Genomic DNA, 27,987 nt, shown 5'->3' with positions numbered 1-27,987 from the left:
GTTTAATTACAAGTTAACCTATCATACACTTGTGAACAACATTAAGTACGGTAACGAAGTTGCTGATGTCTGGTTATGTCAGAAAATGCGAATATGAACACCAATTCTGAATTGGAAGAAGAGGGTACAACTACCAATTCAGGTAAGTTTACTCTGTATTTGGTGACAATTTTTTTCAGAGCACTTCTCAAAAAGGGAAACATCTACTAAGAAATGTAAAGTTGTCACCCATTAAGCAGATTCATTGTGCTTTATAGTTAGGCTATATTTTATGATTTAAATATATCGGAACTCAAGATTGCAGAGTCTTGATATAAAGAAAAAGCATGCCATTTTAAATAGTACAATGCATATTAAAAATTATTTAAGTCTGTGCGGATCAAGTTTAGGGCAGCTTTTATACTCCAACTGACCATGATGTTGAGTATATAGGATTTCTTTACCGTGGAATGAGTTTAGTTAAATACGGTGTATTATATTAGGCTACTGTTTATGTTTAGATGGAACTACTAACAACAAAATGGACAACAATTTACAGCCTGGTATGAAAACTGCAAAGACATCTGACTCTATGGCCTCTGCAGTTCAAAATGTCTTGCGTTCAAGGTGCAGTACAGTTGGTCGTTTACTAAATGCAAGCATTTTTTTTTCTTTGTTTTAAATATACTGTTTGAGTACCTCACTGAAAAATAGAAGCAGGCTGTTGGTTGGAATAGATATTGGGTTCTTTTACTCACTATCTCTGATTTTTACAATGCAAGAAAAATTAAAGCTATAGAACTATATATGTAGCCTACTGGTGTCCAACGCCCCTAAATCTATCTGACTTAAAAAATCCGATAGAAACTATTCCTTGCAACAAAAAGTCTGATTGTAAACATTTTTATATTTAAAATTAATTACACTGTGTTTCAAGTTTACTTTGTAATTGTTTACTATATTAAAATTGTGACGAGTTATGATAAGTGATTCCATTGGACATAGCCACATGCTGTTGAGCGGTGTCGAACTAGGGCTTTAATCGCTCGGCTATGCAGCCGAGTGGTAGTATTGAAGTATTGGCCTTATACTTCATTACAATAACTTTGGTTTTTACAATTGAATTTACTTAAATTTTTATAGCAATAAATTGCAATTACTTATCAATCTGGTTATACAATTTTAAATATTATTCTTGTATATATAACTTAATCTCAGGTTTGCAAACACCAAGGATATGATTAAAGTTGGAGGTGCTAAGTTTGGAATTGCCACAATTATTTGGTGCATGGGCTACTTTGGATTCAGTTTATTGTGGCTCTTTTGTGGTATGAATACTTACTTTTTCTCACATATCTACTTAAAGGTACTTTTTCTCACATGCCACATGTTTCAAAACATTGACATGCTGAAAGTTAACGTATTTTCGTTTTTAAAATGCGACTATTTTTCTTTCCATGCAAAGTGTTTTTTTTTATTGAAAATGTATATTGTATATATTATATATTGTCTATTAAAATATAGTTTTTGGATCATGCTGAAGTGCGCATATGTTTGGTTGCTTTGAAAATTTGTCATTTTTATTCCAGGTGTTTGTGTTTCTGTTTTTGTTGTGCAGAGAGCCAGAAAAAAAGAAGCTGCTGCCGAGGTAAATGCATCACTAATTACATCTGCAGACGTGGAATTAATGTAAAAAACGACTGATTTTCTGTCTGGGTACTCACTATATTATATTGTAATATTCTGTTCAAAACTTGCTGATAAGGAATAATTGTCTTTGCAAATAATTCTTCATGGCATTGACATGAAGCAAATGAGCACAGTTTGTTATATACGGTGCAGGGAGAAATTGAAGTTAAAAAAGTAGTTTTTGAATAATCGCTTAATCTTAAAGTATGCCCTATCATATTTTTAGAAGTTTTGTTTTGACAGTGTCTATAAGGGGTAAGGGTGCTAAATTCCACTGGGGAAGGTTAAGTGCACTGCATTATTATAACTTGTGTTTTCATGGAAAAGTGATTCTAGTTTGGCGGTACTTCAGCATTGCAGCATGATGTTAGAATGTCAATGAGTATGTATAACTTTTGTGAAGATCAAAAAATTTGAAAGAAGAAATAATAATTTGTTTCTTTTGTCGGTCACTTGTGTGGATTTTTTTTTATTTGACATCATGGATAAAGTGTCGGCTTTGGAGAAAGGTTTCGTTTTAAACCAAATAGGAAGATGCTGTTTCTTATAACTTATCCATATCAAGTTGGTGGTCTATTCTATGGATTACGAGTTACAGAAACTTTATTCTCCTCTACAATCAATGAAAACTTCCCAAAAATACAAAACAACAAGTTATTTCAAGGCTAGATATGTACTCAGTTGGTTAAACCATTCACCAGTTTACCTTCTTCAAGCTCAATTTATCACCATATCCTATTGTTCAGTTCTCATTTTAACTGCAAGTTAAACAACCAACACTGTGTTTTATTGTGACGAAAGTTGGGGTCTGCTACTATTCGGTGAGTCCGATTCGGTGAGTTCCTAACCTCTAACCCCTAACCCTAAAACGGCAATGATAATTAGGCTACGGTACCCGATGATTTAAAAAAAAAATTAAAAAAATCCTCCGTTAAGGGATCGGACTCACCGAAACGGGCCATTCCGCGAAAGTTGATATATTTAAGTAGGAAATTATACTGTGGACTGGACATATCGTTTGTTTGTGAATATTGTATCATGGTAACTGTACGTAAGAAACCGGTATTTGAAATGAAAACGCCACGAGATCTAAAGATCACTGTAGAAGAGTTTCAACTGTATTGGAAAAATATTCTTTTAGAAAAACTGAAAATAATAACAACTTGTCAAATGACACTGCTTCAAAAATACGATTTATCTCAAAGATTTCTCACTGCATTTTGAACTTTTTTGTCAGTATATTTGATATATTTGCCATCCCACCAATCAATTGTTTTAACTTTCGTCGTCTTTTCGTTCCAATACTTGGTTCTAAAATGACCATCACATTATGCCTTGCAATGTTTTGACGTCACTTGGAAGTATTGTATTTCAAATCCTGAGGCAATTAATAAACAAAACTTGATTTCATTATTGATTGAGTTTTATTTATTGAATTACGTTTCCTGCTTTTAGTCTTTATTGGGAAGCAAGGGTCTGCTACTATTCGGTGAGTCCGATTCGGTGAGTTCCTAACTCCTAAAACGGCAATGATAATTAGGCTACGGTAGTACCGTACCGTAGTATTTAAAAAAAAATTAAAAAAATCACCGAATAGGGAATCGGACTCACCGAATTGGACTCACCGAATCGGACTCACCGAATCGGACTCACCGAAACGGGCCATTCCTGGGAAACAATGCCTTTGAAGCGTTGTTGCTGTCGTCTTACCAGATCAAAATATACACACCACTGATTACATCAAGTGTCAAAGCCAGAGAAATTAGAAATCTGCACCAAAGATTTCGAAAGAGTTCGAGTTCTAAAAAGGGTTTGAAATGTTTTATATAACATTGTTTGATATGGGGTCGAAAGATCAATCACTTGGGTTTGTAGTTATCGAAACAACCCAATGTCTTATGTAACGTCTTGTTCTACAGGTGGCGAAAAAGACCGGCAGCGATCCGAAAAAGTTTATCGAAAGTGTGAAGGAAGTCTATCAGCTGAGCGGAAAGCTCGTTCCTTCCTGGGTTGGTGACGTACTTTTGATTTTTGTTTACACGCAACTGTTTGACTGGGACCTTTAGCTGCAAGGTTGCCAGAGTTGTCATATTATGTTTCATGTACCCTGTATTTATGTCAAAAAAATCTTCGTAATTGGTGTTTTTTTGGGGAAGTGGTTAACAAAGCAAGAAAATGGCCTCTTTTGATACTTAAAGTGCATCGTAGCTTGTAGTTATATGAGGAAGAAGTAATTTGAATACGGTATGAACTTGTACATGGTTTCCTGCTGAAGGCGACTGGTTTCATTGTTCACTTTGCACCATACGCATACTTTGTCATGAAGTCTTTTTTGCATTGAAAGACAACTTTTAAGTACTTTAGTGTCTAAAGAAAATATATTTTGTCTGAGCTACACTGTTGCTGAAGCCATTCTTGATGTTCGAAAACACGATTCTTTGGGGAACTCTTAAAGCAGCTAAAAAATTCGGTTTTTGTTAGGCATTTGTATTGACCATTGAACAAAATGTTTATGCCAGATGTATTATCCTGACGTTGAGAAAGCTGAATGGCTGAATAAAATACTTCAGCAAATGTGGCCTTATGTCGGAGATTATGTCAAGGACTTGCTCACCGATCAGGTAAGTTATTGCAACACTGGCACTGATTTCTGACAACAAGGTAACATGCTGTTTCTTCCGAAGATACAGCATATACTACTGCACTAGCACATTAAATTTGAACTAGTTGATCCAGCAGCGTAAGCCATTGTAATAATTTTATTATTTAACCAACGAGGGTTTACCATGGGCGTGTTGTGTACAGTATCTCACATATTGGCCGATGTTATGACTGATGACGTCGTATTTTAATAACTCTCATGTCTAGCTTTTGTATCCACTGAAATTGTTTCCAGTTTATGAAATAATACAATTGGCTTTGTCGTAATTTAAATATGAAGTGTAACTTGTAATAACCAACCCTTGTAATAAGAGACCCTGTCTGAGGTAACAATATAGAATTGTGCATTCATCGCATTGCTTTTGTGACTGTGTGAAGGTTGAAAAATCGATTCAGCGATCGTCTTCATTGTTGTCTGGGTTTACCTTTACTGACGTCAACCTCGGAGATATAGCGCCTCGCGTCTCTGGAGTTAAAGTCTACGGCGGCACTCTCACCCGACGGAATGAGATAGTCATGGATATGCAGATCGTGTAAGAACACTTCAACATAAACTGCAAACGGATAGTGATGTGTGTTTTGTGTATTTGCTTGACGGTTAATCTCAACCATTCTCTTGAACTGTGTATAGTACCACATGGTACTGTGACGCATGCTTTACATGAAAACTGTACCGAAGAATAAACCGAAAGTTTTTTTGACGTCTATCTTTGCGTCATACGTAAAGTGTTTGCCTTTATTCGACAAACAAAAAGCTAGCTTTGCTCAAGTAGCGCAATTAGAACCTCACAAATATATACCCAGGTACGATGGATAAACACTGTGCGAGTGTGCGTTCAACCAAAAATTTGTATGTCAGAAGGATTGACAATAACTTTACTGTACTGTTGTTTTATAATTTCTCAATTGCAGATATCACAGCGAATGTAACATCTCAATTGGCATCAACCGCCTTAAAGCCGGAATACGCAACTTGCAATTGCGCGGCCTACTCCGTGTTGAAATGCGCCCTCTTCTTGAAAAGATGCCACTCGTTGGTGCTGTGTCGGTTGCTTTCGTCAAGGACCCGGTGAGTTGACTTAGCGGCGTCGTTTGTATCAGGTATGACGTTTCAGATAACAGATTGCGCTGTTATTGCAACCAGGCCCGGATTTGCGGGGGTGCAGGTGCCCCGGGCTCCTCTTTTGAAGGGCCCCCGACGTGGAAAAAAATGTAATTTTGTGTTGTTACTTTTTTTTTCTTTCAGCCTTTGAAGTTTCTGCAAAATGCTGTGCGGTGCAGTGCTGGATTAATGCTACTGTAGACGTAAAGGCGACGCAAAAAATTTTTTTGCACGGGGGTCCCTGATCTAAAAGTGCCCCGGGCCCCCCATCAGCTAAATCCGGCCCTGATTGCAACCCGTGAAGATCCAATGCAGCGCTTTTCTTGGATTTTTTCAGGTAATCGACTTCGACCTCACCCACCTCGCCAACCTGTTCGATCTACCTGGCATCGACGTCATCTTACGAGGAGCGATATCTGACAGCGTTGGCGCCATGTTTGTCTTGCCCGAGAAGTACATTGTGAAACTGTGTCCGGATGTAGATATTAGTCTGCTGCGGTTTCCCTTGCCAAAGGTAAGAGCCACCTACGTAATTGGTCGAACAGAGTTCCTACCGAGACAGCAAAATCCGTCATTTTTACATTGATTCAACGTCCGCAGACGTTGAATCAATGTAAAAATGACGGATTTTTGCTGTCTGGGTAATGCTACGACGCAGACTACACATTTGCTGTCTACTTGCAGGGCCTTTTACGCATTCACGTTCTCGACGCAAAAAAACTTGAAGAGAAAGATAACCGAGTGTTTGGGTTTGGTGGTGGTAGCGACCCTTATGTTGATGTCAAAGGTAAAGTTTGTTCTTATAATTCTGATTTCATATTTGTAAGCATGAAGCTGCTTTCTTACTTGGGGTTTGTGGTGTGTAAAAGGTTTTATTGTGCAATTTCCACAACTAACATAACGTCGTTACTTCCCGTGTGGAAGTGTAGCATTATTATCGATTGCACATTAATTCACTAGCGTTTTGTGTTGTTGAAATTATTTAATATCAGCGACAGATAATAATTATCGCCTTTGTAAGTCGCGCTTAGAGCAACGCATATCTGCGATGCATAGCGTGCTATATTAAAAAGACACATTGTTATTGTTGTTTTTATTAGTCACGGTGCAGTATACCCTTTACCAATTTTTCAATACCAACGAGAGATATCAGCCATTTATTTAACTTGTCAATTCAATCAAACATCTCTAGTTGGCCCCTCTTATACTGATCACATTCACAACCAATGGCAATACTTTCTCGGTTTCTTTATTATGTATTTTGTTGAGGGTAAAATGAAACTTTATAAAAGAAAGATAAGTAAGTTTGTTTGAAGCCACAAACTGCTTTGACTTCGACACATTAAATCGAGCTTGAGGTGCGTTCTCCTCTGTTTAACTATCACCTCGGAATATTAACTTTGTTATATTTCTAAGGGTTTCGATGCGAGCATGTCAATGAAACATGTCATTTCATGTTTCATCGCATGTGTAATCGATTGCCAAAGATTATGCGATCTCTTTTTAAAGCATTGCTTTGATAACGAAGAAGAAAATGTGACACAGTGAACGGTGAAGTGGTTTGCAAGCATCTCCGGTGATGTTACCACAAAGTCAAAATGTTTAAATTAAACCATTGCATGCTAGTCCAAAAACCGAAAAAATGCAAATGAAAAGCCAAGCCACTGCGAGTTACATAATATGTCGAATTTGGCTTGGACTGGTTTTATCCAGTCCCAACCACTGTATAGGCCACACGTCAGATAAACTAAGCGTTTGGTGAGAACAATCCGCCCAATGGTCTACGTGAGGTGAAAATAAAACTTTTTGTAAGAACTGGTTAAATTTTCATTGCGCATTGCCATCCAGCTTGTAAATGCTAGCTACCTCACTGAAAATGCTATTCTGTCCCACTTTGCTCTTCACTGGTGCACAATTTCTAACTTAAATTTTTATTTACTTCTAATACTGTACTAACTATTACATAACATTAGTTATGTTTTGCACATTGTTCATAACGTACGTTTGCTTACCTAGCTGTTTTGGGTTTCTTTCAACTTATGTCAAAGGGCTGGCTCTGTGCACCAAAGACTATCAAACTATTTTGTAGAAAATTATATTTGCGCGGAAAATTAGAAGGAGATGCATTTAAATTCGTCTTAGCCCACTGGCTATTGTCTCTACTGAAAGGTAGCCTACCTGCAAAGTGCAGGTAAAAACATGACATTGCTATTGGTCTCGAAACTTAGCACAATGCAGTTTAAAGTATCATTTTCACGTTTGTGAAACAGATTATTTTAAATCTTATACGTCTGCTGTTTCCAAATTATAAGTTTGATTGAAGTAAAACAGCCACGTGAACGATGCTATCTGTCGTGGCAGATACCTTCTCTCAACATCAAATATTTACAACTTAACGTTTTTCGCTCACAACGTTACAACGCTAGTAGTATGGACAAATGACTGCTAAAATGTTGAGTTTCCTGGACCGAATTAACATTCTAGTAAAACGTGTAGCTTGGCCGCCGGTCAGGCCAGTCCAGCCCTTGGTGATGACGTTAATCCTAGATAGCATAATTCGTAATTTTTACATTAATTCAACGTCTGCAGACGTTAGATCAATGTAAAAATGACAGATTTTGCTGTTATATTGCTGCAATCGCAAGCGGTGACATGTCATATAAGAAAATATGACATTTTGTGGCGTGTTTTAACGTTGTTGCATTTTTAAGGTTTGCCCTGCTTTTCCTCGGCCACTTTTTGAATGCATTTGTGTTTTTAACTGTTTGTTGCAGGCGTTCACATTCGAGGTGAGGACATGTGATGGTATAATGACGCTTTGTTTCATTGTTTTGTTGTCATTAAAAAACTGTATTTTTTGGAAGGGTGACTGTTCGTATCGCATGGTTGAGTCGTTTTGTTTCTCATTATCAGTTAGCATGCTTTTCCATCCAGTGATGTTCATTGCTCGCAGTCGCAATGCCGTTGCATTTATAAACGTGGCCTGATGAGCATTCGTCGGGTACGCGCAAGGCTGTTGTCTTTGCCACCGCCGTTTTGGGGTGTTGCCAACGTAACTGCAAACATGAACTTAGTTTCCAGTTTAGCAGCAGATCTTTCATCCTTGTGTTCTGAGGCTAGACTTCCCATCAGAGATACCCAAGCACTACCAGTCTCTTAAAGAAATTACGTTCTGTCTGAAGCTATCAGTTCTTCAAAAAGTTGATCATTTAGTGCAGTTTAGTTTCCCGACGGTCGGTCTGGTTGTTGCTCCACTCCTGCCACCAGTAATAACCTTTAGTTCGACTACCAAGCCATCAAAACCCGTTCTTTTTACATTGTTTCACCGTCTCCAGACGTTGAATTAATTTAAAAAGGACGGATTTTGTTGGCTGAGTGTAGGCTAAAGAAGTTAAAGACTTTCAAAGTGGCATCAATTGCTTTTACATAAAGCAGTGTAAATAAGCCCGGGCGATACTTGGATAACATCGTCGTAATTACAACAATGGCACAAAAGTGGTGAAAGACCTCAGCTGTTGTAGAGTGTCACGTGAAAGACCGTGAGCAAACAAAAACATTATTTCAACACCACCTTCTTAGCTCACTTGCTACAATACCGTAGTCTATAGTTCAACATTAGCGAAAGAAATTCTAAGAATGATTATATTGTGTCTTTACGGTTACTATGACGCAGACAGCAAATACGTTGAATCAATGTCATAAACGGTTGGTTTGATGTTTAGGGAAAGTTCTGCGTTGAAGTACACACAGCTTTATGTCATAAAGGATGCAAATACGTTGAATCAATGCAAAAAATGGTTTATTTGCTGTTTGAGTATTATGATTGCAGAGCGATACGTGTGAGCGCATCAACCATACACTTTCAAGTCGTCGACTTTGCCTTATTTGCTTTACGTTTGAAATTCAAGTGACGTTGAGCTACGACGTTTAAAATGCAAATATGTCAGGCAGGCCTGACGAAGAATAATTTTGAAAAACTCTCATGTGAACTTTTATCTGGAAATTAGTTGTAAGCAAAACAAAACCATAATTCAAAGGTCGGGTGTTACGCATTCTGGTTCGTAATCGATTGCTTTTGTGGCTATTCAATTCATCCACCCACTTTGCTTCTGACATCAAACCAACGGATTTGATGGCTGGGATATTGCGTGTGCTTACCCTGCTCGCATATCAGTCTTTTTATTGCAATGATTCAACGTTTGCTCACGAGGCTGGGAAATGCATTTGCTCGGTCATATGGTTCCCTGCAAAGCTTTTGTTGTTCCACAATGCACGGCTGTTTTTGCAACATGCATGATCTAGTGTTTGTGACTGTGCGTTCGGCTCATGATAAGTTATCGCTTCTTATCAGAAGTAGCTACAGGCGTAAACCAGCTAACCTTTTTGATTCAACGCCTTCGAATCTGACTTCTGATGGCGTTGGAATCTGCCTTTTTATTTTTTTCATTGTGGTGCTTTTTATGATTTTAGATCATTTGCTCAAATTATAAATGAGATTATAGTGGTGGTGATCTTTGTTGTGAGCTTTATCTGACCTTACTCATACAAGTGATGCTGAAAAATGAAACAAGACATTGCAACCGTGCTTGCGTTATAAGATAATTTTTTCCTGGAGATAACTTTTCAGCCTTCATTGTCGCTTCAATATTCGAGAAATTTGAACCGAATAAGAAAGTGCTGCTCATTGTGATATGAAGACAGATTTCCCAGCCAGCAAATCGATTCTTTTTTACGTTGATTCAACTTGTACCGACGTTGAATCAATGTAAATAGGACTAATTTTCTGGCTGGATCTGGCAATGGCCATGTCAATCATGACTGCTGTGGCGTTTCTTAGACTTCCCATGTTTCTCCCCAGACAACAAATCAACCGTTTTTCACATTGATTAAACGGTTAATTTGCTTTCTCGGTCACTTTTTCATAACCACAGTGATTGCACAAGGCAGGAAGCCCAATGAACTTGTCATATTATGATTTTAATTGCTGTGACGTAAAAATGGCATGCACGTGTGAAAATGATATTTTGTTTTTGAACGATTACTCTGTTGCGACTAAGAACGTTTTTGATTGTTGTGAGTTGTGACTATAATAATAATTACTGATTTCTTGCTTCCGAGCAAGGTATACTGGTTTTTATGCTTCAGTTCAAAGTATCACAAATAAGGCATTAAATAATTTAGCAGTAGGCCACCGAAAAAAGTTCCCAGTTACAAACAGGTAAAGAAGGCATGCCTTTAATGTATGCCGCCGTGTTATCATTCTGCATGATATCATCATAATTAACAGTATATATACTGCGTTGAAACACAAAAATAAACAACATGCGTGTTGATTGATCGTGGAAATCTTTATCTTCGGACTGAGAGACGTTTTTGCACGCTTAATCATGGCAGTTTCGCATACTTGCAGAGGCTTTAAACCATTGACGTTGCAGGCCTAGTTTAACAGGGAAACGTTGCCACTTGTTCTTGAAGTGTTGTTGTATGTGAGTTACTCCATCCATTAGGCGCAGCTGAATGAAAAGCTATCCTTGAAATGCATTGCTCAAGCGCACACTCCGAGATTCTAACCACCGCTGTTTGTTTTTGCTGTTTCTTCGTCCATTAAGTCGGCGATATTGTGGCAAACAATGTTGTGAGTTTGCATCCTCCTTTATTAATGTCTATTATGGAAGTTATGTTGTTAACAAAACCTATCACCGGTTAAGGTTATCCTTCAATTGCCGAATGACTTTTTGATGCACCGCTGTCCGCTAAATTTTGCTTCGTATTTCATCAGTTGGCCACCAAAACTCGTTCAGGACGAAAATCATCCAACATTCCCTCAATCCCGTTTGGAATGAATCGTTCGACGCTCTCATAAGCGAAGTGCAATCAACAAACGTAGAATTTACGTTATATGACGATGATGGAGCGCTGAATAAAGCTGATTATCTCGGATGGTAAGAATAAAGTTTCTGCAAATAAGTTGTGTATCTTACAACCCAAATTTTTGCATATTCAGTTTAAACTAGTAGACCGTCTGTTCCTTTTTATCAACGATGGCTCTGGTAGTTTTGGACCCTGGTTACAAGAAATTTGAAATTACAAAGTTCTGCGAATCTTGTCACAAGTCCATCCCTTGAAAAATTTTCACTTGTGATTTAGTGTTTTCACGCATGAGTGACCAAGTGTCAAGTTGTATTGTAACTGAGGTTTAAGCAAGATTATGCACACATGATTTGAGTTCTATTCACTCACATTTAACTTTCCAAGGCTTGATTATTTGGCATCTGGATTGCATTCACTTTTCAATTGATCATGTCAAACTTAACGTGGCTGTCCGGGTGAGGAATAGTGGGCGTATTTATAAAATATTTACCCATGGTCTGCGATTGCCAAAGGACTTTTTTATTTCGCTTCGGTATTGAACGGAATGGCCCGTTTCAGTGAGTCCAATCTCTATTCGGTAATTTTTTCAATTTTTTTTTTTAAATTATCGGGTACCGTAGCCTAATTATCATTGGCGTTTTAGGGTTAGGGGTTAGGAGTTAGGGTTAGGGGTTAGAGTAGTGGTTCCCAACCTTTTTGACCTTGCGGCACCCTATCAAAGAGATAAATCATGGACTTCTAAATAGTAGTATCTGGACTGGAAACGCAGTGACCAACATGTGGCCAAACAGTTGGTACAACAGTTGGCCAACAGTGGGCCAACAGGGTTAGTTACTTGGTTGTTGGCCCACTGTTGTACCAACTGTTTGGCCACATGTTGGTCACTGCGTTTCCAGTCCAGATACTACTATTTAGAAGTCCATGGATAAATAGTTTGCGGCACCCTGGCAAAACTGGATCAACTTTACGAGGTTTCTGTATTTTAAATCATACGCGCCGACTTCCGGGGGGCGGCGCCCCCCGTAAATTTATGGTTGAGGGGCAACAAAAATGGCTATTACAAGTGGTGTTTCAAAGATAAAATACTTGGCGAAGTAGATTTACATCATTTATTTTAAACGGACAAAAGAATGCCAAAAGCGAAAAACAGCCTACGTTGCTCTTGCCCGCAAAACAGCAGCTGATCGCATGGCTTTCTCTGAAACTTGAATTACTACTGAGATGCGCAAATTGTGCATGCTCAATGCTCACAGTCACAGTGCTTATCTTCCCGCGCGTGAGGAGCAACTTTAAAGTCAAAATGCGTGGTAGCGAAAAAGCGAATGCGAGGTTGAATGTTCATTCTTATTTCACGAGTTATCCTAACGTCCGTGAGATTTTCTGTGACTTCAAACATGAAATCGATGTTAGCCAACTTTATCGAGTTGAAACTACGACACAACGAACAATTACGTGAATACAGCTTAAAGAAAAAATGCATTTTTCAAAACTGTCATCCGTGTTTTGCTTCAATAAGCACTGTATTGATGTATATATTTTCATATACATCAACAACTATGAGAGAACTGCACTACCGGTATTCAATAATAGACTATTAAGACATACGATAAAAAAAACAGAAGAGAAAACAGTTCGCCGTTGTTAACGCTTTGAAGGTAAGTAATTAGCAGAACGAGCGAAAGGAGGTAAATAAAACCGATAGCGGGTTTCCACTCTGCTTGAAATCATGATTTTTTGCGTTTTATTTCGATAACTTCAATGTCTTGATTGTTGTTATTCACTCGCACGAAAAGGAAATGAATCGGCTTGTTTTCCAACTGTTCCAATTATGAGCTAACAATATCAAAATGTTTACGATAAGGCGTACTGCATGCGTAAAACTTTGAATCGTTTCAAGCAGCGGCTCTAATAAATTCGGTTTGCGACCTAGGTGTCAATATAGACAAGACAGTAAGCTTAAACAAAGACTATTTTAATTGAGTAATATGGTTATGACGTCATCACCTTTCTCGCCCCCCCCAAGGTTTTTTGAAAAGTCGGCGCCTATGTTTCAAATAACTGTATGAAATAACACAGAATCAGTTCTACAGTATAGCGCGCGTAAATAAATGTATTTATTCAAAAGTAAGTGTGAAATTTGGGCTTGACTTCTTGCAGAAAGTCCCTTAATATCTGAGGGCACTATTGAATAAAGCCACCCGCATTTCTTCCTTGACTATAAGCAGTTGTTCTCGTTTTTTAGTTTTTATGTTCGTTTATACGAAAAATCCACTTTCACATATAGGCTAGGTATGACGTGGTAAACTGCAGCAAAAGCACAATAGCTTTCTTTCCAACACAAGGATATTCATTTTGAATTTTTATCCAGAAATCGTCGAGAGGCATCTGTTTGTGCATAAGCTTAAAATTTCCATCGTTACGAATGTCAATGAATTCTTCTTCTGATTCAAAACAATATGAGAGTGCAATAAAAATGGCTTTCTCACCCATGCGTAATTTTCCATAGACAAGCTGGAAAAATATTTTTAAATTTTTTCTTTCAATGATTTTAGGTACTGAGTTATTAATGGTGAAAGCATGTCAAAGTTTTCGTTCTCCACTTTTAAGGACCACATTTGCAGTTTTTCTTTCAGTGCTTTCATTTTATCGGTTGAAGTTAAGAGAGGTTCATTTTGCCCTGCATTTTCACATTCACGTTATTTAAATGGTTGAAGATATCTACTAAATACGCTAATTTGGAGACCCAATTTTTAATCGCAAAGCAATTCACAAAATTTCTTTTGCTTGTCAAGGCTGAAAAAAGAGATTCTTTCATCCTTCAACTTATAAAGCCTAGTTGAGAAGGAGCGACCTTCCTGGCGTCAGCACTACCTGACTACTCACTATAGAACAGCGAGCATTGTGTTTCGCTAACCATACCGGTGTAGCCTCCACACTAGCCATCAAGACTTTTCCCAAAAACATGTGTTTCTCGGCAGTCGAGTGTAGCAAGAACTCAGCGATAGACAATTGTTTCGCCCATGAGGCTTGGCTCATCAGTACCGTACCACTAAGTCTTGCTACACTCGACAGCCAAGAAACTCATATAGCGTAGGCTACTCGTGACAATGCTTTTCCTTGCGACAACCATCTTACTTCCGACGATATGCAACAGAAGATTAGCATAGTTTGCTCCCATTTCCTTACAAAGCTGGGCAAATAGACGTGATTTAAGTGGTCTACTTTTGATGTAGTTGACCATTTTGACAACTTTGTTTAACACTTTTTTAGGTCTGAATCTAATGTTTTTCCGACAAGAACTTCGCGATGGAGAAAACAGTGTGACTGTTGTAAGAATATCACTATTTTGCCTTTTTGCTAACGATACAAATCCTTCAATTGACCTTGACCCAACCACCGTTTTACAATGATTCGCAAACAATCGTGCAATTTTATAATCGTGCTGGATCACACAATCCAATAATCCATCACTGCAATTTGACTTTGTGCGCGTGAAACGCAAAATAAAATCATGAAACCTGGCAATAATGATGCGTTTCGTTTTGATGGAAAGAACAGCAACGAATCAAAATTTCTTTCACGCTGTTTTTCCTGGGCGAGAAAACGAAGGCTTACCGCCAGCCCAGCGACTTCCCCACTAAGCGACTATCCAGAAAGGAGCCGGGAATAACTACGAGGCGCGAAACTTAATACGCACTGAAACTGGGTTAGAAATAAATAAATTCCGCACTTAACGAGTTAAAGTTAAAATAAAGAATGGGCCGCACTATTGCAATATCTCGCGGCACCCTTGAGCATTGCAATTGGCACCCCAGGGTGCCGCGGCACCCCGGTTGGGAACCACTGGGTTAGAGGTTAGGAACTCACCGAATCGGACTCACCGAATAGTAGCAGACCCGGTATTGAAAGACCCATAAATTGTATTTGGTGGCAATGAGTCGACCCTTTTTCCAGAAATCGCAATGCGGCACTAATATAAAATTGCCTTCAAAATATGTCTTGTTTTGGCCATTAAGAGATCTATCGTTTAAAATTGTCAAAAGTATTGTGCCAGTTTGTAAAGACTAGAAATTCGTATGTAAAACTATTTTCAAATTTTTTATCGTTTTCAGTGCCAAATTACCGGTTAGAACTGTATTCGAGCAAGGTGTTGTTGATGAGGTGAGAGAACTGTACAATGTACATTTGCATTGATTACGTTAAGAAAAGATTTCACTATAATATTCGTAATTACCATATTCAACTAGCTCATGGTGATGATTGAGAGAAGTTATTATTTGTGTGCTTGGTGTGATATAGAATGAAATGGATAAGTCATCAGGCAGTTAACAGAGTTTTTTCTCGATTAATTTAAATTTTTTTCAAAAATTTTAACTGGTCTCAAATGGATAAAATTCTGTTTATTTTTGTTTTGTAGCTGCAGATATGTCAAATAGATACGTTTAAAACTGTGGTCATGGAATTCACAGCCACTGCCATTTGAAGTATTGATTTTAAAAGCAAGATGTTTATCCTCTGAACTTATGTAAAATCTTATGTGACTTTCAATTATATCTGTTAAGTCCTTTACTTGTATCATGTGCAGGAAATTCAGTTGTCGGAAGTCAGCACTGGGGTGCTGCACGTTCGCCTGGAGTGGTTTGACCTTTCCAGTGACCCTGACGACCTGGATCAGGTATTTGTGCATCGTTCTGATTGACAAACCTTTCCAATGCATGTTGTCGTCAAATTGCGACAGCTAAAACGTTTAAATGCTGTGTTAGCCACGTTGTCTTAAAATCCAAATTACTTTACCCTTTATAATATTTTGGTTTGTTATCTCGCATCAATGGATTTTACTATTCTCCCAGACAGCAAAATTCGCCATGATTACATCGATTCAACGTTTGCAGACATCTGAAAGTGACAGATTTTGCTGTCCGGGCTGATTCGACGTGTGGTTATCCAGCAAGGAAAATCGATCCTTTTGCATTGATCAAACATCTGAAGACGTTTAATCAATGTAAAGGGTCTGATTTGCTGAGGATGTAGAATCGCCACCTTGCCTAAAATTCAGTAATCCGTGGCGTAGATGGACACTCGCGGTAAATATTTAGTTACAACATCCATCCGTACGTGCGCAGAATCGTGTAGCTCTGTAATCCTCTTAGCCCGAGGCAATCTCTGGTTTCGCCTGTTTTACGTTGTATCAATGTGGCGAAACCGTTGAACAACTTTGTTTTGTCGTGTTGTTGGCAGGCATTGAAGATCAAACCATCCAGCGGAATCGCTTATTCCTCATTCTTGAACATCTATGTTGACAGTGCACAACATCTTCCCGTACGTATTTCCCAGCCAGTGCATCATTCTTTTTCACGTTGGTTCAACGTCAACAAACGTTGAATCAACGTTTAAAATGACTTATTTACCAACTGGATTGTTGGTTTGTATTTGCCTGCTTTTTGTGCTATCAATTATTTAATGGTGTCGTCAATGGTATAGGAATTCAAAGGTTGATTTTCAGATCCTTTACTCAGACATGATTGCCATGAATAATAAGATTTATATGACTATCAGTAACACCCGAAAAACATTATATTTTCGTGTTTATTTGTTGGATAATTCTTAGGACAATGAGGAAGAATCTCTAGATCCGAGTCCGGTTTTAAAGATTCATGCGCCAAACAAAGATCCCATGAAGACCAAGGTAGTGTATAATTTGCTAGTTATTTGCATCTGCTTCGTTTTGAGATATTTTTACCAAGTGCAGTATGCAGAATGTTTGAATAGTTTGTTGTTTTATGCCAAAGCATTTGTTAAGCAGGGGCGGATTCAGAAAGTAGCTTAAGGGGGAGGGGGCACTTTCAAAAAAACACAATGATGTGTAAGGTCAACATTAGTCCAACCTAGTTTGGAAATAGCATCAAAAACGAAAACAAGCGATTAAAAAAACAACGACTTAAAAAACGTTTTTTGACATACCTATTCAGAATCGACACCACACTGTGAGGCTACTGTCAGAAATACACTAAATAAAGTTACTTTGTTGTGTTTTAATGGAGGATGCGATAGCCCCCAATCCCCTCCCTTTAAATCCACCACTGTTGTCGGGTTGTTAAAAATTGAACACAATAAATTGGATTTTCCTCTACAGATCATATCCCACACCAACAATCCTGTATGGGAGGAGAACTTTCGTGTATTGCTTCCTAACCCTCGCCTGGATGAGATCACGTTTGAAGTAGGTAGCTTGTTAACTCTGTCTAGAAAAAAATTTCCCTTACCTAAAAATGCAAACTTGCAGTCACATTTTCACTATTTTCTTGACTTTGTCTGAAAATGATTTTGCTATTATTTGAAGAAGAGCCAAAGAAAATCCACCCCTTTCTCTGGTCAAGCGAAGATATTATACGACCCATTATCACAGGAATTTCTCCGTCGATTTCGTTAAACTTAGTGTATATTTTTATTGTCCACCCTTCTGTGGTACCGTATGTTTGGATCTCTAAATAAAAGGTCGTCATGGTTTGGATATTACAATCGACTCTCGTCAGCACGTTGGTTGTCTTTAGAAACGTTTAACGTCTTGCTTTGTCTGTTAAATGACAAGAACTATGTTTGATGTATTTAATGATAAAAGTCGACTTAAATCCGCAACTTCGGAATTGCAATTTGATCACTTGACGAAAGCATGCCTTTTTCCACACGCATGTTTTTATAACACAGAGCTGAGTTGGTAAATCACATCAACTAACTAATGCACATCTTTAAGTACACAGATAAGGTTACTGTTAACTCTGGTGACGTTACATGCGCAATCCTTATGTCTATGATTTACTAATCTTCACTACAGCACTAACATAATGAAATCAAACCAACGAGACTTCTAGATCTAGTCCTGTTAATCCGACCTATAGGGCAACTAGGTGACTTTCATTCGCCCAAAAACCCGGTATAGTAATGTTGCTCGATCTATCATGATTGGAAGTACAGGGGTAACAGATGGGAAGGAAATCGGTTCCTGCAGAAATGTGTTGGAAAGCAGGAATCCCGAATGATGAGCTGCGATTATAGTCAACCACTTCAAAACAAATTCTCCGCCGGAGATGTTGGCCAATGTAGAAAACGGATTTTGTCCGCATTGCTTTCAATATCAGGCCGTATTTGCTGTGTTTTTGCTTTGGATTATGTTTGATTTATTTGTATAAAACTATAAACTGTCTAAGATGTGTTCAATAGAGTATGACGGATACTACGAGTAAATGAGAAAACGAAAGCTACATTAGTTTGAACACTTGTTGGCCGGAAGTGGGTGAAAGATTGTTTTTATTTTTCAACCCTTGATCGCCAGATCAAAGACAAGCAAAAATCTCATCTTCTCCGCTATCTGAGCAGGACTCGTTCTAGGATAAAACAGCGAGCAGTCGACAAGGTCGTAAATGTGGTTGCAGGCAACATAGCGCCGATTATGGTACAATAGATTACTAACATTCTCCTGAGAGTGCTGGTGATTTTTATTACATGTTTGATTGTTGGTTGTCTTTGTTTTCTGTTGGCTCATCTGCTTGAAGGAAAACATATGTTTTTGTGTTTGAGTAACGGAAGGTAACATTAGATAAACGTTAAAATAACATATTTGTAATTGTTTTTTTACTATGAAAAATTTCTATTCTTCAGGGGAGTTGCATCCAAAAATTGTTAACGTTGTTTTCACATGATTATAAACCGCTGGACTAGCCATGAATAAATGTATTTTACAAGCAGTGTTGCATGGGTATTTGACATTTCATTGTCACTGCGTAATTGGTGGTATTTTGTTTTCTATCATCAAATTTTTGTGGCTACGAATATCTTTTCGCATTAAGTTATTACAAGCCGGTCTTGGATGGATTGGTGCCTTGCATTGCGTAGTCAAATTACTTGTCCATCATGTAGACGTTTTTTGTTGTCATTTATGTTGTACAATAGTGCATTTTCTCTCTTTTTCATACTTTAGCACTTTCTTTGTGAGATTTACAACAGTACGCTTCGATGTAACTCTGCTTTTACCGTGAAGTCAATTTCGGAAAAGTAAACTTTACTCCATTTGGACCATTTCCCACCCAACAAACCAGCCCTTTTTTTACATTGGTTAAACCTTTGTGGACGTACGGATTGATATGCTGGCACGGTACGGGATGCTGGGCTTTGTAACCTTTGTACATTTTCAACTTGCCAGATGTGGTGTTCTCTACAGCGTCGCCCACTAAATTTACTTTCTTACTGAGTTTCTCCAAAAAAAAAACACCCAGTTTATAATTTTGTAAGAATGGTGGGTTTAAATTTTAACAAAGAGTAGGTTTTACGCTATTGGACTTTTGTTGTTTGCAAGTATGCGAATTGAAAACAAAATAGTTGAATAATAACCTCCAATGGATTTTCAAAAAAGGTGCGATATCAAACGAAATAGCTTTTTGGTCCAGTTGCAAACGAATAAGGTAGCTGATGTTTTCCGCAAATATTGTAACCGTATTACTAATACGCGAAACCATACCATTTATGCATAAAGTATCTATGAAGATCAACTACACAGGTAGAGACTTCTTGCTTGATTTGTTTCATTGTGGCTTCTCTTGGTCTGTGATCGACCGCTATCTCTACTAATTTTTCTACTATTTTAGCTCAATCATTTGTTTGAAAAAAAAAAACAGTATTGAAGATAGTAGTGCATATAATAACTCCAATGTATTGTAAAGCTTTTGATTGCTAGTTGTATGTTAACCTTGGCGTTCATTCTATTGAAAGTCAAATACCGTGACATTGGTATGGGAATAGCGATACATACGCAGGCCACTTGAACGGTGCCTGCTTTTCAAGTTGTAGTTTCAGGCCTGGTTTTGTTGAAGCATTTTTTATAATAGTGCTTTGTAATACTGTACTTTCATTATGACATCATATTTTCCCATGTTAACAAATCAATAATTTGTAGCTTGACGATTCGGATTCCAACCTGGGAGGTCTTGGCTATCTCAAGTACCCAACGGAGCGTCTTCTGAGCGCGAACGACATGACGATAGAGCGACCGTTTCACCTCCAAAATTCCGGACCCAACTCAGAGTTAAACATCCGAATGTCTCTTCGAGTGAGTATCGCCATTATTTAAAAGGTTTCTCTGTTGGAGACCAACGAAAGCTTTACATTAGGTTGACTTCGCTTCCCGATTGTCCGTCAGATAAAATTTACAATGGACCATTTTATTTTGCCTTCGCAATCTACGACTATGTCGATTGCTGGTGATCATTGTATTGCTCACTGCTTCACGTAGCAAGACCCGTCCTTTTACATTTATCCGTCGACGTTGATTCAATTTAAAAAGGACTGATTTTAGTGCCTAACTGTATGGCACGTTGTTGAATTAGCATCCACTCGTAATTAGGTAAATCAGCATCAACGTGCAATGCCTTCAGAATGCATTAGCACTTTCTTTATAGATACCAGTCTATCTAGTCGTGAACTATCAGTTGAATAGAATTCGCCGGAGACTGAAAGACCAATTAGCGAACCGTCTGTAGACGTTGAATCAAAGCAAATAGCACTGATTGCTGAGTGGGTAGTGGCTTTTGATTAGTATGCATAAGATAAATATATTGGACATGCACCATTTATAACTGGCTGATAACCTTATATTTAGTCTAACATAGCCTACCCTTTAAAAGTTCATTTGATTACTCTTTAATGTATTGGTTGATTTGAGTTTAAAACTTCAACTAATTGATCATAAATTTTCAACCTTTTCCCAACTGTTATTACATGGATGCCAGCAAGATGCTGCAAACTGTAACGCTGTTGTACGTTTATGTAACGTACTTGTCTAATCATCGATGATTTATCGAATGATTATTATAAAACCTATAGCATTGCAATATTGCATGTAGTTTTATCAACAATATCCGCTTCTGCAAAGTTTGTCTGCAGTTTGATTTATTGCAGTTTAAATTGACGTCCTTACCAGAGGATCTATATGTCCACATACGCGTAGGCCACGCCATGTACTAAGTCATTGTAACAGTGGATTACACTGACATGATAAAGCAAGTCGCCATTTCCAAACCGTACAACGTCTAGTTTCAACGTCTTCCCTTGCAGATACTGAAGCTGAAGACTCCAACTTCGCCATCTCGAAGCAACAACGTATCTTTTGTAATTACCCCACCCTCCACTATTCCGCGCAATAACAAGGACCGAGGTTCAAGTAAGACTGCTTGCCCTTTTATGTCGACTATTTGAATAAAACTCGCAACACTTGGTTGTTGTGTCACAACGAGTGTTTGTAGTATCAGTGTTGTGAAATACATTGGATATACGTATAAACACGTAAAATTACATGAAGTACATAAATCTGCCGTGGTCTTTCCGCCATATTGTTTGTGTCGCTGTTGCGTTCTTATGACACGAAATGTTTGTTTTGTTGTGTGAGACTGCTGCTTGTGTAAAATTATGCATTTTCTTTCAACAATAATATGGCGAAGAGCAGTGGCGTACGCAGGATTTTCTCAAGGAGCAGAATTTTAAACAGGATTTTTCTCAATTGTTTGTCACATGCCTATATTTTACACCTCGTGTGATCTGTTTCCCGCCGTATAATTTACTTGTAATCGTTCTTGTATCACTTGTTCAGTTTGTGCTTTTGAGTCTGGAGTGTCGTTACAGTTATAGTGCATATTCAGAATTTTCTTGCAATTTTCACTTTATGTATATTGCAGAATTCCTGATGAGGACACACGTACGTGTCGAAAACGTTTGAGTTGATTTTTTATTGATTGTTGATTAAATTACTGAGTATGTGAATATGGCCCAATGCCTCCCTGCTTACTCCACTGGCTAATAATAAACTGGATTGACGTCCCACTTGGCTAAGCTGACATTTTTTACATTATTTATGCGACAGATTCTAGCGGAAAATTGTCACCAAAACCTGTCTCTAGTAGCAGCCCCCTGTCGGAAGGCGACAATCCCAGTGTACACAACTCTTCAATGAGTTCTTTGAATTTCGGTAAGTCATGACATGCTACAAAAGGTGAATACCAACACAAAATACTGCCCCATATGCTACAGTACCCCATGTTTGTGGTTTGTCTTGCATTATACGACATACGTACTCGTATTCTGTGGTTTACATGGCAATATGAGTACTCAAAGCCAAGTTTCGTCGCAGGGTGATGCCAATGTAATGCCGTTACTAGATTTTGCTTCATTAATCTGATGTGGCCCGGGGAGCAATGCCGTATTTGCGGTGTAAAGCGAAGTGTTTAATGCATCTGCTAGCTAACAACCTGGTAAAGTGTGAATTCAGGAAGATGTCGTTGAGATGCCCTACATCTCTCCTATACTGCATGCTGCCATTTTTCCATAGAGTGCTGGAACTAAATGATTACACAAATACCCTTCCCCACTAAAACTGCGTTACCTTACTGTTTCATCATAGCCTACTCAACTTCAATGTGCCACATTTATTCATATCATCGTTTATTTAACTACATGGTGTAAAAATATAACCTTTTTTATGCCTGCTTCTGAAGTTCTTTATGTTCATGAGATTCAACGTAATTGCGTTTTACTTTTACAACAGTTTGAAGATAATTTTGTTGAGTGTAAGCGGGTCACGATTAATATGCATTTCCATTCTGCGCAGTCGATAAAACCTTACAAGCATTCTACGGTAAGCCTGGCTTCCACGCTGCTTCGTTGCTAATTGCATTTACACTCAGGAAAAGAAATCCATTCATGATGTTTGATGATGTTAATTCAATGCAAAATGCTTTCTTTTTTTGAGCAGCCCTTCTCCCGGCTAGAAAAATCGGTCTTTTTTTTACATTGATTCAACATCAGCAGACGTTTGGATCACGGTATGAAAGGACTGATTTGCTGGATGGGCAAGTCCAGTTACCATGTTCATCTGTCATTTGCATCAGTTTCTAAAACAAAGTGCTTGGTTACTTTTGAATGTCAATATCCCAGCCAGTAAAACCCGTCAACACCTTGTGATAACGACGGGTTTTACTACCTGGGGTGTAAAACGCGCGAGAAAGGTGTGATAATTACTAAATCTGCTGCGGTTTCTTTTTATCATTTGCATGTTCATTTTACGTTGGTAAAATGCTCCGCCATAAGCATGGTATGCTGTAATTCGTGAAAAGGCTTCAGTGTGGTGGTTTGTCTAACGTTATAAAACGATGCATTAACGCAATATTGATGCATGTTTTCAAAATAAGGGATTGCTATTAATGACAATGTCTCCCCGGCTACAGTGTTCATTGTTGTCATTGTTGAAGCGATTTGAAATGCCGACGTCAACAGTTTCATTTTACCAGCTGGTAAAATTTGTCCTTTTATATTAGTTCAATGTCTTCACACGTTGAATCAAAGTAAAAATGACCACTGCAAAAATCTAAAGTCAACACGTTGTGACATCGCTTGTATTCATAAAGTGATATTTCGTTCACAGTTTTGCGATTCCAGTAATTGCGCTGAGCGGCACGTGAATCCCGCAATCAGTGTTGCCAGATTATTATTATTTTAGGGTTGGATGCACCAGCAGGAGATTTTTCAAGCTGTTAAACTAATATTGTCTGTTTATTTAACTGAAAAACAGTTTGCGTCTAATTCATCGGTAAATGACAAATCCACGATTCTAATCAATGGATTGCTGTTAGCGCGTAAGAAAAAATAGTCCTCGAATTTTCGGAGAATAATCCTTTGCTGGTATATCCAACCGTTGATGTGTTTTAAGTTACCGTACAAATTGATGTCCTCTGGTGAATGTAATTTCATGTCACGTTCATTTTCTTATATCAGCCGTCGTAGTTAAAATGACAAGAACTAGTGACCTCTATTCGGCAATCACTGCAAAAGCATGTTCTTATATTGCAGCATGTACAATTTCCTGTTCTCTCAGCAATGCAAGACTTTCGAAATGTTTTTGGAAATAATTCCCAGCTTGTTGCAATAACATGGATTGTCATTTGTCAACTCAAAATACACTTCTAACTGTTTGTATAAAATCATCAACCGTTGGCCAAGCAAATTGTCGGCATTCGTGCCAACGCATAAACATCATGTCGTACTCTTGTAAACACTCTTCAATGACACTAGAGGTCAAACTCATCGAAGAATACCACAAAACGCGCTTTTTTGCTTCATTCTTATGTCTGTTCTGTGATCTCACAGAAGCATCTCCAGAGATAAGTCGTCGGATCGATCGGTCAGCGAGCTCAGCCTCGGAGATATCAAACATCGGCGCGGTGGATGACTTGAGGAAACGTCTTAATGCTAAGTAGGTCTGCTGGATGACATCACAAAAGGTTGTAGGAAATCTGGATGTGACCTTGCGGTTGATATAGATTTTTTAATATATATATATTATCTTCATTTTGGCCCTACTGAGTATGGTCTTGTTTGTTGTAATGGATTAAGAACTTGCAAAGATTTGAGTTAGTTTGTTTGATGATCGATAGTGGCCAAATACATCACCATCGGCACGACGCTACTAAATTCAATAATTTTTCGGTCAAAATATCTAAAACACCACTTTACATTTAAATATTTCAGCTGTAAATTCCAATTTTTTCGTTTTCTCTTTATTTTGCTTTGTCTTCCTGATCTGAGAGAAGTTTTATTCATTTACCCATTGAACAGGTTGAACAACAACAGAGCTAATGGTGATGACAAGAAAAAGGAAGACTACGGACTTGGACGAATCAACATAACTCTGAGATACCGTCAGCACAGTTTGTTGGTGCTAGTCATTAAAGCAGAGTAAGAACAAAAGGAAATGTAGGGTTTGTTTGACGTAAATTTAGCGAAAAACAGCCTTGGCTGTTAAGGCAAATTTCGCCAAAATGCACGTAGTTGAAGTCTAGTCTGCAGAATTGCATGCTCCATTCTAAACGGCCGTCGTAGGACTTAACCCTGCAGTGCCAAAGAAAATATCCTGATGTGTAGGTGTAAGCTTCAATGCTAAATTGCATGACGTGGCCTTCCCTGTATTAAACGTTGAAACGAGAATGCTTAGAATTTATTCCGAAATTTCCAAGTAATCTTTTTTTTTCAGAAACCTGATCATTTGCGACGAGGACAACTCCACGTCTGATCCTTATGTTCGGGTTTATATTGAACCGAACAAAAGCCAACGAAAGAAAACAAGAGTTGTTAAGAATAATCTTAACCCGGTCTTCGATCAAAAGTCAGTTATTTACATAAATAAGGCTATTCCCCGACAGCAAAATCCGTCATTTTTACATTGCACCTACAGACGTTGAGTCAATGTAAAAAATTACGGATTTTGCTGTTTGGCTTGTGCCAGTATCACTTTGTCTAAAATTCTGTTCAATCAATTCGTTTATGAGAAGTCAGTTTATTGTGCCAATGAAAAATGAAACTCACTGTGTATTTTGAATGTTTGCGTGGTGGCAACTCATGATGCTTTGTCCAGATTGGAATTTGATGCATCAGCGAAAGAAGTCGCCCGAAAAAAGCTGCATGTTACAGTGAAGAACCAGACAGGCTTCTTATCTTCGGAAAAGGTTTTGATGGGCCAGGTCGTTATCGACATGTCACAAATGGATCTCTCCCAACCTGTAACTCAGTGGTACGTTGCATAATGGGAAGTTGTGAAGTAATAATCCGATTGTTGTAAGACCAGCTCCCAAACTGCACTTTTAGCTTTAAGTGTTTTGGTTTTGTCACAATGAAATGGAAGTTGCGTTTTGTTGGTTTTTGTTAACCCTTTGAGGGTTGGTAATACATATGTGTGCCATGATAAAAATTACCTGGGAGCTGGCTTTACTTTTTTATTAGTGAATCGCAGGTATGATAGAGTTTAGTAAAGAACAAATTTTTATGTGGCAGTAGGATTTTTAAATTCTTGAAAGTTGCCACATGTTGCTGGTTATTATTATTTTTCCTGTTTGTTGTACTGTAGCCTACATCAGGATTTATTATTATTAATTGCTGTATAGGCTATTGATTAAGATTAGTTTTACATTTAAGTTTGAAAAACGTGAAATAAACCGTGTGGTACGCATTATGTAACAACCATTTGGAAGAAAAAATGAAACTACAGTATTCATCAAATTGGATTTTTACTGCTAACCTGTTGAATAATCTCAAGTTTTTAAAAATTATTTCCTCACATGGATTGTTGGACATTTTTATTGGATCACAAAATTGTTTGTAACCTCACTTAGAATAGTTTCAGCAATCAAGACTAGTGGGGCACAACGGAACACCGTTCATTTGTGCAAATGTGTCCCACTAGAAAGAATTAGCAACGAATTCCACTCGATATATTTCAAATGTTTTAGTTCTGTTTTGTTCGTCACAACAAAAGGTATCAGTCAGTTTTTTTAACGTTTTTTCGAAAGAGCCATACTCTGATTTTATATCGTGTTATTTCAGGTACCCTTTGACGCTACCTGACGGAACATAAATGCTAATTTAGCACCTTGGTCACTGCACTTCTACCAACATTATGATTGTCTTCATTGCGTGAAGAAGCGAATTAAGTTTGTGGTTACTGCCTTGCTTTGCATGTTTTCATAATCAAAGTAATATAACTTTCTAGCTCCTACGAGGTATCTTTGTTTCGGAGTGTTTTTTTTTTATCACATTAATTGATTGATTGATTGATTGAATCTTTATCCTCGGACTGGGAAAGCTTCTTGCAGAGCTTAATCCTGGCAGTTTCGCATACTTGTAGAGGCTTTGAATCACTGACGCAGGCCCGGTCACCGAGATTGACAGAGTGAAGTTTCCGATTGTTGAAGTCTTGTTGCCAGGGAATTATTCCATCCATTAGATGCCGCTGAATGGAGAGCAGTCCTTAACGTGCGTTGCTCAAGCGCACACCCCGATTATATTTCCGCCAAATACTTTACATTGTTTCAAGCACATAGTTCAATGTAAAATATATGGTATTTGTAGTTTACATCACTTAAAGGCGTATGCCAGTTAATTAGCACCAGATGGTGAATGAATGGCATCTTCCCATCTTGAAAAATTCAACTTAAAGTTGTAAAGAACTCTATCAGTTACCGAAAATAGATCTCCCTGATGCAAGTTGTCTGTTTGAAATCCGCTAACATCAGAACTTCTGGTCAAACAACATAATTTTGTGTTTCTTTGCGGACATAGGTAAAATTTTGACGTTTTTACACTTCTTTTCGGTGCAAGCATAACCATTGCTAAAAGTAACCCGTGTTATAGTATGCGCTACTAACAGTAACTATGTTGTCACAATGTGTTTAGTTTTGCGATGGTGATGAAAGAAACCATTACGTTTAGTGCTTGTTTTTGTTACACCCACGCTATTTGCCTCTGTTGTTTTTTTTTGATTTTGCGCAAACAACAAAATCCGTCAATTTTACATTTATTTAACGTCTGTAGACGTTGAATCAATGGAAAAATGACGGATTTTGTTGCCTAGGTAGCTGTCAATTTCATTAGATATTGCTATTCTTGTACTGTCATGATAAAAATGAAATTGTAGTTTGTGTCGACCTCTAAGGTCTTTTCACTCAACTGCATGCAGCGCGGACTCTCACTCTGCGCGATGCAAAAGTCATGAGCTGAACTGCGAAACGAATGCACTTTGTTATTGCGCCGTGTCAACACTTGATCAATGTAAAATGATTTCTTTAATACATCGCTTATTTTGTTTGCTGTAAAAC

The 27,987-nt window shown here is 38.0% G+C and overlaps 1 protein-coding gene across 1 annotated transcript; it reads left to right on the top strand.

Annotated features, from left to right (window-relative positions):
* On the top strand, positions 1-27,913 carry LOC145777024 (extended synaptotagmin-2-like). The gene is made up of 26 exons (XM_082588292.1): positions 1-142; positions 501-606; positions 1,198-1,307; positions 1,569-1,627; positions 3,588-3,677; positions 4,188-4,289; positions 4,708-4,862; positions 5,242-5,398; positions 5,769-5,945; positions 6,116-6,218; positions 8,206-8,220; positions 11,211-11,373; positions 15,415-15,463; positions 15,888-15,977; positions 16,541-16,621; positions 16,911-16,988; positions 17,436-17,522; positions 20,250-20,402; positions 21,407-21,512; positions 22,209-22,313; positions 22,953-22,979; positions 24,488-24,593; positions 24,956-25,075; positions 25,371-25,502; positions 25,752-25,907; positions 26,717-27,913. The coding sequence occupies exons 1-26, from the start codon at positions 76-78 to the stop codon at positions 26,745-26,747; spliced, it is 2,625 nt and encodes an 874-aa protein (XP_082444418.1). The 5' UTR covers positions 1-75; the 3' UTR covers positions 26,748-27,913.
* The last annotated feature ends 74 nt before the right edge of the window (positions 27,914-27,987 follow it).

Source organism: Aplidium turbinatum, chromosome 9 (genome assembly GCF_918807975.1).
Source record: "Aplidium turbinatum chromosome 9, kaAplTurb1.1, whole genome shotgun sequence".
NCBI lineage: Eukaryota > Metazoa > Chordata > Ascidiacea > Aplousobranchia > Polyclinidae > Aplidium > Aplidium turbinatum.
Note: the sequence above shows the minus strand (reverse complement) of the source record. Positions and strands in the feature narration are given on the sequence as shown.

Coding starts and splice junctions, on each gene's coding strand:
- LOC145777024 (XM_082588292.1), top strand. CDS start 76: ATGTCAGAAAATGCGAATATGAACACCAATTCTGAATTGGAAGAAGAG. Junction 3,678..4,187: donor GAAAGCTCGTTCCTTCCTGG/GTTGGTGACGTA, acceptor TGTTTATGCCAG/ATGTATTATCCTGACGTTGA. Junction 20,403..21,406: donor ACATCCGAATGTCTCTTCGA/GTGAGTATCGCC, acceptor CTTCCCTTGCAG/ATACTGAAGCTGAAGACTCC.